The sequence below is a fragment of the Chiroxiphia lanceolata genome, chromosome 20, assembly GCF_009829145.1.
Source record: "Chiroxiphia lanceolata isolate bChiLan1 chromosome 20, bChiLan1.pri, whole genome shotgun sequence".
In the NCBI taxonomy this organism is placed as follows: domain Eukaryota; kingdom Metazoa; phylum Chordata; class Aves; order Passeriformes; family Pipridae; genus Chiroxiphia; species Chiroxiphia lanceolata.
In genome coordinates, this window is record NC_045656.1 from 4,434,540 (window position 1) to 4,446,683 (window position 12,144).

The 12,144-nt window shown below is 46.6% G+C and overlaps 1 protein-coding gene across 10 annotated transcripts in view; it reads left to right on the forward strand.

The window, feature by feature from the left end:
* Nucleotides 1-12,144, forward strand: part of COL26A1 (collagen type XXVI alpha 1 chain) — a 181,524-nt gene that overhangs the window by 37,191 nt on the left and 132,189 nt on the right. For all 10 annotated transcript variants that reach the window (XR_004360511.1, XM_032707748.1, XM_032707749.1 and 7 more), the window contains one exon: nt 2,212-2,334. Coding sequence is in view for 9 of the 10 variants with exons in the window: in XM_032707748.1 (XP_032563639.1) it covers nt 2,212-2,334 (123 nt within the window). In the remaining variant the exon portion in view is untranslated. The remainder of the gene's footprint in view (nt 1-2,211; nt 2,335-12,144) is intronic.

The window sequence follows — 12,144 nt, forward strand, 5'->3', positions numbered from 1 at the left end:
TGACATGGCTGATTGCATCATGTGTGCAAGTGAAATGAAAGAAAAAAACTTTACTTTGAATGATCAGATTTCTAATCATTAGCTCCTGACTTTGTTTCTTCTGGTTTTGTTCCCTAAACTACGTGTGGAAGTTGTGTTGAGCCTGTTAAGGGATCTGATGTCATCAGGTGACCTGAAGCTTCATTAAGCTCCTCTTTTTCCCCATTTTGCTCTCTGGTTCTATGATGTGGATGTCAGTAGAGACATTTGGGTACCAGGGTGCCTGATCCCTGTATATCCACCACAGATCCTCCATAAATCTGAGAGAGCTGGTTCTGTGAGACCTCCCCACCCACTTGGGGTCACCTGTGATGTGACTTCAGTCCATGCTTCCCAATGAGGAATCCCAAAAGGGTTTGTGGTGAGCAGGGGAAGCTGCAGGGCTCTGTCCTATCGCTGCTGCCAGGCTGGTGGCACTGGGCACACAGTCCCCTCTCCCTGGGTGCCCTGTGTGCCCATCCAGCTGTAGCTGAAGGGTCACTGAGCAGCTCACTGGCCCCACTGTGGTCTGTGGTGTTGGCTCAGCCTCTGGCATGTGTGCCTCCTATTCATGGAAATGGGAGCTGTCCAGAGAGCAGAGATTCCTGCAGAGATGGGAGGGGAATCCAAAAAGGGGAGAAAAAGCAATAAATGCTGTAAATGGCAAATACTGGGGAAATCAAACTACCATGGGGAAGGTGGTTTAGGGAAGGAGAAGGGGATGTGCAGGTGCATTTCCACTGTGCAAGCAATTTGATTTTTGGTGTGCAAGGCTGGGGAGTCACTGTGATACTTGCAGAAGGGATCAGATGTACTGAGAGCTCTTGCTTTAAGAAGGGTTAGGAGCCAGGACTCCTCTGATTCAGCAGGGAATGCTTACACAAGCACTCTGTGTGTTTTGGAGCACAGGCTGGTATCTCCACTTCCCATTAATGAGCCCAGTTCTGATTCCCAAGCAGTAGGAAAGTGCACCTCAAACCTGTTATAACTACGCTGAGGTACCAAAGCATCACAAAACATCCCATACCAAAGCATTCCCAAAAAAATGTGAACCAGAATTTGGCAAGCACAAAAGTAAAAATGAAAGAATCCTTTTTTCCCCTCCCTCAAGCATGGCAATGGAACTTAAAAGCATTTTGGGGTGGGTGTTCTTTTTTTACTGTGGTTTTTTTTTTGGTGTTTTTTTTTGGTGTTTTTTTTTGGTGTTTTTTTTTGGTGGTTTTTTTTGGGGTTTTTTTTGGGGTTTTTTTTGGGGGTTTTTTTTTTTTTTGTTTTTTTTTTGTTTTTTTTTGTTTTTTTTTGTGGTTTTTTTTGGGTTTTTTTGGTTTTTTTTTTTGGTTTTTTTTGGGGTTTTTTTTTGGGTTTTTTTTTGGGGTTTTTTTGGGGTTTTTTGGGGGGTTTTTTTGTTTTTTTTTTGGGGGGGGTTTTTTGGGTTTTTTTTTTTGTTTTTTTGGGGGGGGGTTGTGGGTTTTGGTTTGTTTTTTTTTTTTTTTTTTCAGAGAAAGTCCCTGAGGGGTTTGTTGGTCCTATTTCCTCAGACTGATACTGCAGCTCCTTCTGTCTCACACACCTTGCAGCAAGGAGGTCTGTCTCTCTCTTGTTTTCTTATGAGACAGCATAAGACACTCATCCCTCCCTCCCCTGCACTTTTCCTTGCCCACTTTCAGACTGTAACCTCACCAGGACAGCAGCAGGACTTGTCCAGCACCCAGCTTGGCTGAGCCCTGCTGACAATAAGCTCCACCACACCAGAAACCAGAATTTTCTAACTCTGCTGTTGTTCAGAATGGTGGGAGGCTGGAGAGCGATACCATAACGAGCAGGATGAAATTAAGACCAGTACAATGGGAACTGACTATCAGGAGATTTGGAAGACTTTTTTTTTTTTTTCTTCCCCTCAAGTCCCATTGTTTCTGATAAGTGGCAGAACCAAATTATGCACTATAAAACCCTGGCCTCTGAGGACCAAGCAAGAGGCGTTAGTGGATCTCTTGTGGCTCAGGTTGGCAGAAGCTGGGAATCTTTCTGCAGCTATTGGGAGGAGAGGGTGGGGTGAGGAATGAAGACTGCAAGTTAGCCTGCCTGTGGCTGGTGGAAGAAAGAACCTCATCCCCAGATACTAGCTCTGGTTTTGCTGTACCTTGGTCCAGCTCGTTGTGTTCCTGGGGCTAATGGTGTCCTTTCTCTCTGCAGGCACTGGTGTCACTACACAGTGACAAGGACAGTCTCCTGCCAGGTGCAGAACGGCTCAGAAACAGTGATCCAGAGGGTTTATCAGAGCTGCCGGTGGCCAGGACCTTGTGCCAACTTAGTGAGGTAAAAATCTTCATGTCTCACAGTGCCCAAATCTTGCTGCCCTTCCCGTTCAGTTGGGTGGCTGGTAAGTACTGCAGAGAGGGCTGACATCAGGTGTGAGAACCTGCTCTGTGGGGCTGTAATAAAGGGGTGCCACTGGTGTTAACTGCAGAGTAACCACACGTGCAGGTAAGTGTAGCATTGCTGCTGATTTTAGGAGCTCTCTAAACACAGACACAAAGTATAGTTCAGAAATGAGACATTATTTATTCTGTGCAAGGCAGAGGTTTCCACAAGTACACCAAGGGGTAAAATGTTACACCTTTTATACAGTAAAACTTACATGAACCTCCCTGTCTAATATATATTCTCCGTCTGCCTAAGGCATATTTATTTATTTGGTTGATATAATCTCACACAATGCTTGAAACACAAAGTTCTTTTCATTAAGCAACTTCTATTGTAGAGGCTATCTGACAACATCAGTTATGTTTACAAAAGGAGACAAAACTCAGCCTGGGGACAGATAATTCAACTTGAAGACATTGGGATTAGGACAAGCTCTGTGAAAGATCTTAGCTTAGGCTGTTATGCCAGCTTGTACTTCACACAGGAGGCTGCTGCCAGTCAGACCTGAAAGTAAATAAATGTTCAATGTGACTGAACAGGGTTAGCAGGATTGCTGAATCAATTGTTCTGTGTGACCTGTATCAAGTCCTCATACTCAGGTTTTTAGGGGTAATGTTGATCACACACACTGGAAAGCTGTGATCAAATTCCTTGTAGCTGATAATGGATGAAGGTAACGTGCCCTGTGTTTTCAGAGTGGAATTTCCTTAGATTTCCTGCATCTCAGTATCCTTTAGAGATGTGTGAAAACACAATGTCGCTCTCCTCAGATGAGAAAAAGAGCTTAAAAACAGCAACTTGTCACCAACTTTGCCCTGAGCCTGCTTTGGCTTTCAATCATCTACAGTCTTGGAACCCACCTACGTTTAAGAAGGAAGAAAACCCCAAACTAGTGTGAAATAGCTGTCCTCAGCTACCACCTTTCAGTAAAGTATCTTTGCACTGTTGAGCTTTGCCTTCTCTGAAAGGCATTCTCAGAGCAGGACAGTGTCACCCACCCACCTGGGCATTGGGGCAAAAAAAGCCATTGTGCTCTAAATCTGCCCCAAACCTCTAAAACTCATTCCCATGTAGACAAACCATAACTTAGCTCTCAAAGCTCAGTCATTTTATTGTTATTGTTACCAATTCACCCCCAGGGCACTGTTTGAGGTCCTCCTGTAGCTGATAACCTGAATGTGATTGAACTGCAGACTGAGATCGACCTTCCCAATCTGTTCTTGTGACACTTCATCTGGAATTCACATTTTGCACGTGGCTGTTACCACAGTTGGTTCTCCAGTTTCCACTTGGCCAGTGGTCAGTCTCAGTTTTTTCACTTGTAATATATCTGCTTTGGTGTCTCTTTGGTCTTTATGCAAGGCTGTGGTTGAAACACTTAATATTTTAAATTGTCATGGCCAAACTTCTGTTGGAGCTTTTTAATTTCACAGACATTTTACTCACATAATTGTCACTAGAAACTTGTGAGCTTTCACCTTGTCTCCTAAACTTGCCAAAAGTCTTGCTTATTTTTCCTTGTTAACATAACCGTAGTTTCCTAAGTACCAAATAATTGATCATGTTCCCAGCAAAAATTCTTTTCGTGGGCTCCTGCAGTTACTCCTATACATTGATTCTTGCATTAACCCTGAGTCTTTAGGAGTGTGTGCTGTTGGGATGTTGTTGTTCATGGAACACTTTCAGTTTCAAATATAGTTTGGTTTGTTTGCCTGTTGAGTCCAATTGTTTGGAGACAATACAGAACAGCAGCAGACATCTCAATTTTTCTTTCTGTGTGAAAATATCATGGAAAGAAGCTGGGGATTATTGATATTTAAGATCTCAGCTGGTGGTGAAAGCTCAGCTAGCAGGAGCTGCACTTCTGGAAGATGATCACCATGAAGAAACCTACCAGGAGAGATGGGGGGACACCAACACTGCTGCCTTTGAGCTGGGAGGAAATGCAAGTGAAGAGAATGGAACCCTCCCAAGGAAATGACTATAATGTCTGTCTTCCTAATCACACATCATGTGACAGTCTTGCTTAAAGTAGGGAAAGACCCTGGACCTCTTTCCCAAGCACCTCCAGAAAGCTGCTGACAATGCTGGAGCCCACTCAGCTACCCCAAGAGGTAAAGCAGGTTCCTGATAATTTCCCCTACTGCCACTGTCCAAAAGGGAGAGCCCCAAGAACAAGTAACAATGAAGCTGAAGCCACTGAGTTCCTGAGAGTCAAGTGGGCTGCTGGTCAGGTTATCCCCAGCCCAGACATCTTTTACAGGTTGTTTTTGGCAGTACATCTGATTTTGTGACAACAGACTGAAAACCAGCTGCTGAAAATTACAGATCTTGGACATGTAACTGCTGTGGGCAAAATCTGGTAACCCTGGTTGTGTGGTTGAGGTCTTATTTCCTGAGCCTACACAGCAGCCTATCGCTCTCATGTTGCCAGCCCACAGGGAAGCATGGACTGGCTTTCAGAGTCAAGCTGAGGTTAAAACTACTTTTATTTTAAAATACTTCTCCCCTCCTCTTTCACCAAAATGAATATTGTGTCTTTAGGAAACACCAATCTCTCTCTTGTTTTCAGATGAAAACTCCCAAGGATACAAATAAGACAGTCAGTTCCCAAAGTCCCAAGGCAGTGTAGTGCCTCTTTTATTCAGCACCTCACTTGCTAGTGCATTTCCTTGCAAATTGTACTTGTTTTCTCTTTTCTGTTAAGAAACTGGCTTTGAAGGGGCTTGTAAGCTTTTATGAGCCCCAATGCTGCACAATTTCCTTTGACAGGTCTCTGAAAATCCCTGCAGAAGATTCTGCAGTGCAGAAAACCCAACTTGGGTGCCTTACTTGTTTCTGTTTCCTCCTTACCTTCTCTGTACCAGCTCCTTTTTTGGGGTTTTCTGGGAGTCTGGCTTCAGGCAAGGTCAGGCTTACTCCAGGTCTTGTAGTGGCTAGAAATGTTCAGGTTCTCTATGTCCTTGTGGTTGTTTAAGTGATATAAATATATCAGTGGTTTTTTTGCTGAAAGGATGAACTTAAAGACCTTCTGACCTTCTCCTGTTCTTCTCCAGTGAGATTTGTGTGTCTGAGCTTGAATTGGAGGGCACAGTGTATGACTGAAAGCAATGCAAAATGTCAGCAGTGCACTGGCATTATTTTGGCTTTATAGCATTTCTCCCAGCTGTGATTCGAAACAAGCTGTTTTCATCTCCTTGTTTACAGGGAGTCAACCATATCTGGGAGAGCTTTCACTCTGCCAGCACCCGTTATCAGGCTGCTCACTAGCAAAGGGGACATCAGCCAAAAAAAAGGCATCTCTCAGCCTCGTGGTGACAGCTGAGAGGGGCTCTGTGTCAGAGAGACTCTGCTTACAAGCAGACATTGGTGTAGCCAGACACGGATTTAATCTGCTTCCTGTCTCCCCTTCACTCGTGTTATGTTTCCTTCCCTTATTGCACAAACTGCAGCTCAGGGTCAGGCCTTTGACAGGGGAGGATCTGTGAGATCCCAGCTTAGCAGTTTGGGTTGTGTGATGTCCTTGCTGTCCAGTCACTTGCTCTTGGGAATCTGGCAGGGGAACTTCTTGAGCAGGAGTGTCGTCATCTTGGCCGGGATGGGATGAACTGCTCTGTTCTTGCCCTCCACCCCAGACTCTTTATTTAGCTTGGGTGCTGAGTTGCTCTGGAGCAGCCTTGGCTGGAGGCTCTCCCTCAGCAGATCTATTCTTGAACTCTCTCCATCTGTGTGGTGAAGGCTTCAGCTTCTGCACACCAAAGGCTGTGCCTTTGCTTTGTCACACCACGGAGCGCACGGGCAGCTCTCCAGCAGTCTGGCTGAAACTGCTGCTGTGCTTAAAACTCCCACGCCATTTGTCTGTCTGAAGGAAGGGATAAAGTCTCTAGCTTGGTGTTTCAATGGCAACCTAATCTCTGGTTCTCTGCTGCCTGGATGGTTGCCTCCAGCTCCCAGTAAATGCAGAGACATCCCAATTATAACTCTTCTCCTGAGCAATGGTTTTGCTGCAGCAGCTGCAGGTTGAGGTACAATCCTGTCCTGCTTGGGACACTGCCTTCCTGGAGGCTCACTGAGAAGGGTGGTCTTGAAGACCTGGCAAAGAGACCTGCACTCAGTTGCTGGAGCTTTTGTGACTTCCTGAGCCTTTGGTCCAGCAATGCCACCTCACCTGTAAGATAAGAACAGTGCTGCTTTTGTCTTACTGCATTTTACGACTCTGAGAATAGGACAGCCTCTTGTGATACCCTAGTTGGCCAAAATCAGCCTACTTTTGATTGGGGTATTTGTGTTGTGGTCAGTAAGACAATGTCTCAGGAGGTGAATGAATGGGATGAACAGCCTTGGCAGATCATGTGCTGCCACAGCCTTCAGAAGACAAACACTCCCTACTTCAAACTGTTGTTGCTACAGAAACCCCCATCTCATCTCTGGAAACATGCTGGGAGGATGTTCTGACTCCTCTCTTACTTGTCCCATCCTAGAAAAAGAATGTTCCCAGCAAGGCTGTGTGAGGTTTTTATCCTGTTTTGCTTTGCTGGGCTCAGTGGTCACACACCTGTCTCACTCCTGTCTCTGCAGCACTTTCTGCCTTCAGAGAATCTGAAGATTCTCCTGGAAACCCACAGCTGGCTTTTACAGGGATGGGATTTCCTGGTCTCTCTACTTTAGTAAGAGCCATTAAAACTCCAAACATTAAGTTACTCATCTGTTGGCTTTAAACATCACTCAGAGGTGGGAGAGATGGAAGGAAGATCATCCTTGCAACACAGCAAACCTGGGCTGTGATGCCCTTTCCAGCTGCCAGTCACTGCATGTTTTTTCCTTTCAGTGTTTGTAGCTGGTTTGGCTTATCACAAAGGCTCTGTGTTTTTGATGACATTTTTAATGTGAGAAAGCTACACATCTTGCATGGATCACTCTTGTTTGGTGTTTCTGAACGCTGGGTTTTCTTTTATTTATTTCTTTATTTTTGTTCTTTTCGTTTAAACTGAACACATTACTGCTCCTGGAGGGATTTTTTACAAGCCAGCTTGTAGAATAACAAAGAAGGAATTCTGCAGGCTCATCCATTTTGGTCTTGTGTGCTTTTGAAAACTCCGTTGCTACAGGGTCAGTAGGAGAAGTTGGGGATCAGTCACCCAGGAGATTGGCCTGTAGCTGATGTTCCTCCTCAATTTCAGAGCTAGTAATGCCACAGGGAAATCCTTCTCTCTTTCTTGCTTTCCAGTCAATTGAATAATAAATCCCAGAGCTTATTCCAGTGCATTAGGATTGCTATTTGAAGTCCTGTTACACATAAACTCTTTTATGTGTTTAATTCCCTTACGACTCTACATTTTGGAGAGAAATACGCTTGGAAAAAGCTGTCAGCTCTCCCATGCACACACGGGATATAAATGTGGGATCAACAGTCCTCCTGCAAACAGGGAGGAGGCTCTGGGAGGGTAGGATTAGAGCTGCAGCACAAAGGGGCATTCTGAGCTCTGGAACAATGTGGCTGGCTGTGTGTGCTGGGCACAGGTGGAGGGCCACCTGCTCTGGGGATTGTGCTCAGGCTGCTGACTGAGGGCTTTTGATCTCGCTCAGACATTCTGTCTGACCACTCTTCCTCCTCACTGGTGGAAGTGCAGTGCTGCTCTGCAACAGCACTGAGATCTGATTGTTAATAGAGGCAGGAGCTGATGATAACTCTGGTGGGATAGAAACATCTGTGTCCTCAGTCTTTTTCTTCTTGAGGCTGAGAGACTGTAAATTATTGCTGTTTACAGTGGGGCATGGGAGCTGTATAAGTTTTGTTTCCTGGGTTTTAGTCTCTGGCTAAGTTGTGCAAACCAGACATGTCCAGAGCTAAACAGAGTCCTCTTCCTCCCCTTTGGCAAAGGCAGGAGACACGTACAATGACCTCCAGTGCTCCTGCAGCTGCAGGGTTTTTTATCCAGTGTCTGCAGGAGCATATTTGAAACTGCTCTGGTTACATTTTTCTCTGGGGAGCTACTGCCTTTGTGCTGGGGAAGCTGGAAGAGCTGGGGCTGCAGGAAAAAGAGCACAGGTCTGATTCACAGCGATGGTCTCTGCCATGCCTGTGAGTTGCAAATGTGATGGCAAAGATGCTCCTTGTCCCTGCATCAGCTGTGGCGCTGCTTTGAGGTGAAGTTTTGCTCTCTGTGTTCAGAGAGGAGCTCCCTGGTGTAATCAGTGTCTGTCAGGCTTTGAGAGGATAGTTATGATGGTCTGTCTGTCTGGAGTGAGGGTGGTGCTGTTGGGAACCAAATATATTCCTGATAACTTCTCTGAGCTCTTAACAACCTCCCTTCTTTCCAAGTCCTTCAGGATATGGTTACTTCACCTGACTTATCTGAAATGTGATTTCAGAGCACCCTGATTTTCTGTGGGAGGTTTTAGGGGGTTGGCATGTCTATATATCAGGGCATGGGTAGAAAGTTAGAGGCACTACCACAAGCTTTGTTCTGAACTTCTTATAATGCAGAGGTAGCACTTGTTATAATGAATGTCCACTGTCCCTGAAAGACAGTATGTACAGGGTTGGACCCACTGGGTTGGTAAGTGACTTCATTGCCATGAGAGTAGTAGGCAAAAGAAAGCCTTGGATTCCTTGGTTTCCAAGGAATTTGCCAAGATACTTCCCTATCCAAGATTCTTTGCCAGTCAAATAAGCAAGTTCATTCTTCTTGTTATCCTGAAACCCACCAGTAAGTGATGGTGAAACTTTCAATCTGGGACTTGAATAAAAACGAATTAAAAGCCTCTGGAGGTCGCTGAGGTCTCCTGGGGCATAAACTGCAGTGGCTGAATGAATCACAGCGACAAAACCTTCTCTTGTGGTGTGGAAACGAGTTTCACGCCTTCCCTCTCATGGGGTGCTCGGGCACAAACAGCTTTGTTTGTGAGTGTCAAAGGGCAGGGCAGATCCAGGCTGGGGGAAGGCATTTCCTGTGTGTGACAGCCTGTCCTGCCTGGGTCATGGCAGAGATCACGCCTGGCTCTTTGACCTGGTTTCTGAGGCTTTGATCCAAGAATGTGACACTCTTCCCCTTTCCTGTGTCAGGTCTGGCTGTTGTGTTCAGTGACACTTCCTTGAGAGAGGGGGGAACACATCCTTGTGTGCTGAGGCGTGAGACTTGTTGGCTGCCATCCTTCTGTGTGTCCTGACCTCTCCAGGACTTCCAGCTTCATACCCCCAGATCAGTTCATCAGTCATCTCTCCCCAAATTACCATTTCCTGAGCAGTCACTTAAAGACCATAAGCAAGAGACATTGCTTCCCAAATGATGATTGCATGTGGACAAGCTTGTCTGACAGGGATCAGGCAGTCTCCAAGGACAGGCAGGTCTAGTTTGTGGTCTAGTAACAGCAGCAGCTGCTGATTGAGCTTTCTGGGTTCTTCCCTGGGAGTTGCCCCACTCCCTGGGACCCTGTTATGAAGCCTCAGCAAACATTTTGGGAAATGACATCTGTCTCTTGCAGCAGAGTGGCAGGTCCTGGTGGTTTGCTTCTCTGTGAGGGGCTTGGAAGTCTTCTGCTGAAGGGGACTGTGTGTGCTGAGCATATCCTTTGCTCTGGGAAGCAAAGCAGTGCAGGTTGTGGCTCATCTTAAACTCATCTCCTACTGTGGTTTGGCAGATTTCTATGCCAGTGTTTGTGGCTTGGGTGACATCCAAGGGAAAGGCTTCCCTATTCTGCTACCAATCCTTTTTTCTGCCTGTTGTGTTTTCCACATGTTTTTTTCATTCTAAGGCTTCTGATCTTTAACAGGTATCTTCCTTCCCTGTCCTTTTTCCATGTGGATTTTTTCCCTCTCCTTCAAGTGTCAGACAGTGGTGATGCTTTGCTAAAGGCAATCTCTTTGTTGCTCCCCTCCTGGAATAGCTGTCAGAAATCTGCAGGATGTGATGACACAGGCAACAACAGACCTTGGTGCCATGTCAAAAACTGAGGGGAAAAATGATGCCATGAAGAACAGAGCAACTTCAGAACAAATTGGAGCTTGCAAGCTGGGACCACTTCACATGTGTGACTGCAGGATGCTGAACAGAGCTGCAAACATCAGAACTCTTCCAGGAAATTCAGGGTGGGTGGTAGACTGTGACAGCTGAGCTCCATGTTTGTCATGCCCTGAGAAGTCCTTGCTCATTTGAGGATTAAACTATAGCTACTTCCCCGACACAGAACTGCTGCCAAGATTCCAGTCTGGCTCGAGCCACTCTCCACACTTCATAATGAAGTTTGAGAGAGCTTTAACATCTTGGTGTTGGCAGAAACATGGTTTTAAAATCACGGTGTGGTTGGAGACTAGCTGGCTCTGGACACTGGTAACAAGGCTGGAGACTTTCATCTCAAGGTCAAATCCAGCTGTGGTGTTAGTGACAAAGCCATGAACTCCTGACTGATGGTTCGGGGCTTACGTGTGGAAAGATGTCTTGAGTCCAATGCCAGGACTTGGAGTCAGGAGGCTTGGGTTCAGTTCCTGAGCTCTGCCAGAGCTATTCTGAGAGACCCTCAGCAAGACACTCGAAGTCTTTGTGCCTTAGGTCTCTCTGTTAGAAAGCACTGAAGGTCCACCTACATCAGTGTGCTGCCAAGTCCTCAAACTTGCTCCTGGCTGTGAACTCCTGAATACCATTGGATGCAGAAGTGCAAAGAACTAGGTGGGACAAGCTGGCTCTGTCCAGCCCCTATTAGACAAGTGCCTGGATCCCAGTTATTAGCAGTGTTAGCAGTAGCTGGTGAGCTTTCTGGCAGCTCAAGGGGTGAGGACATCAGGAGGCAGCGCTGCTCTCCTGTCGCTGGGCGATGCCGTTCCCCGTGCAGGCAGCCCTGTGCTCAGGAGGAAGCTCGTGCAGCCCTCCTCCCTGGTGGCTATGGGAGAACGTGGTTTCTGTGTTTGGCAGCTGGCACAAATCATCAGCAACAGCTTCCCGAGAAATGAGTTTCCCAAAGACTCTGTTAACCACGACTGAGCTGCTCCCTTCTTTCCAAGACATACATGGGCAGCCTCTCCTGGCAAGCCTTTGTTACTGCTCTTGGAGTAACCACCAACATCACTACAGGGCTGTCCTGGATGTGCACCTGTGCCTGCCTCCCCTTGGAGCACTTGGGATGAGATTCATGCAACCTCTGGCTCTGTCCTGGCCTTGTGCCCAGCTGAGCCCGGGGCAGTGCTCTGCCTCCTGCCGGCACTGCAGGAGGAGGATTTTTTCCCCAGGGAGAGGGTGCTCAGGGCTTGTGTCTGTCTGGCTCAGCGAGAGAAGCATAAGCTGCAGCCTGCAACACTGTAATCCCAAAGCTTTAGACTCTCCCTGTGTGTGCCAAATTCCTTTGGCTGTTAACTAAGGGCAGGAATTTCGAGGGGAGCTTGTGGAGTATGACTTCTGTGTTTGCTGTCAGCTTCATGAATAGCAGCAGTGACTTGTTTGGCTGTATACTGGGAAAACTGATTTGCCAGCTTCGAAGAGCTGCTGTTTTAAAGGAAAAGCTGGCACTTAGGCAACGCTGTTTTGTGTTGACTTCAGAACCACTGGTGCCTTGCACAGGTCTGTTGTGTCTCCAGGTAGCCCTCCAGTTTCCAGTGGGGCTTGGCAGTGCCAGTGCTGTAATTGGGATCCTTGGGATGCTGTGCTGGACACAGAGCTCCCAAACCTGTCCTGCACAACCTCGGCAGTGGTGAAGGGAAGTGTGACCCTC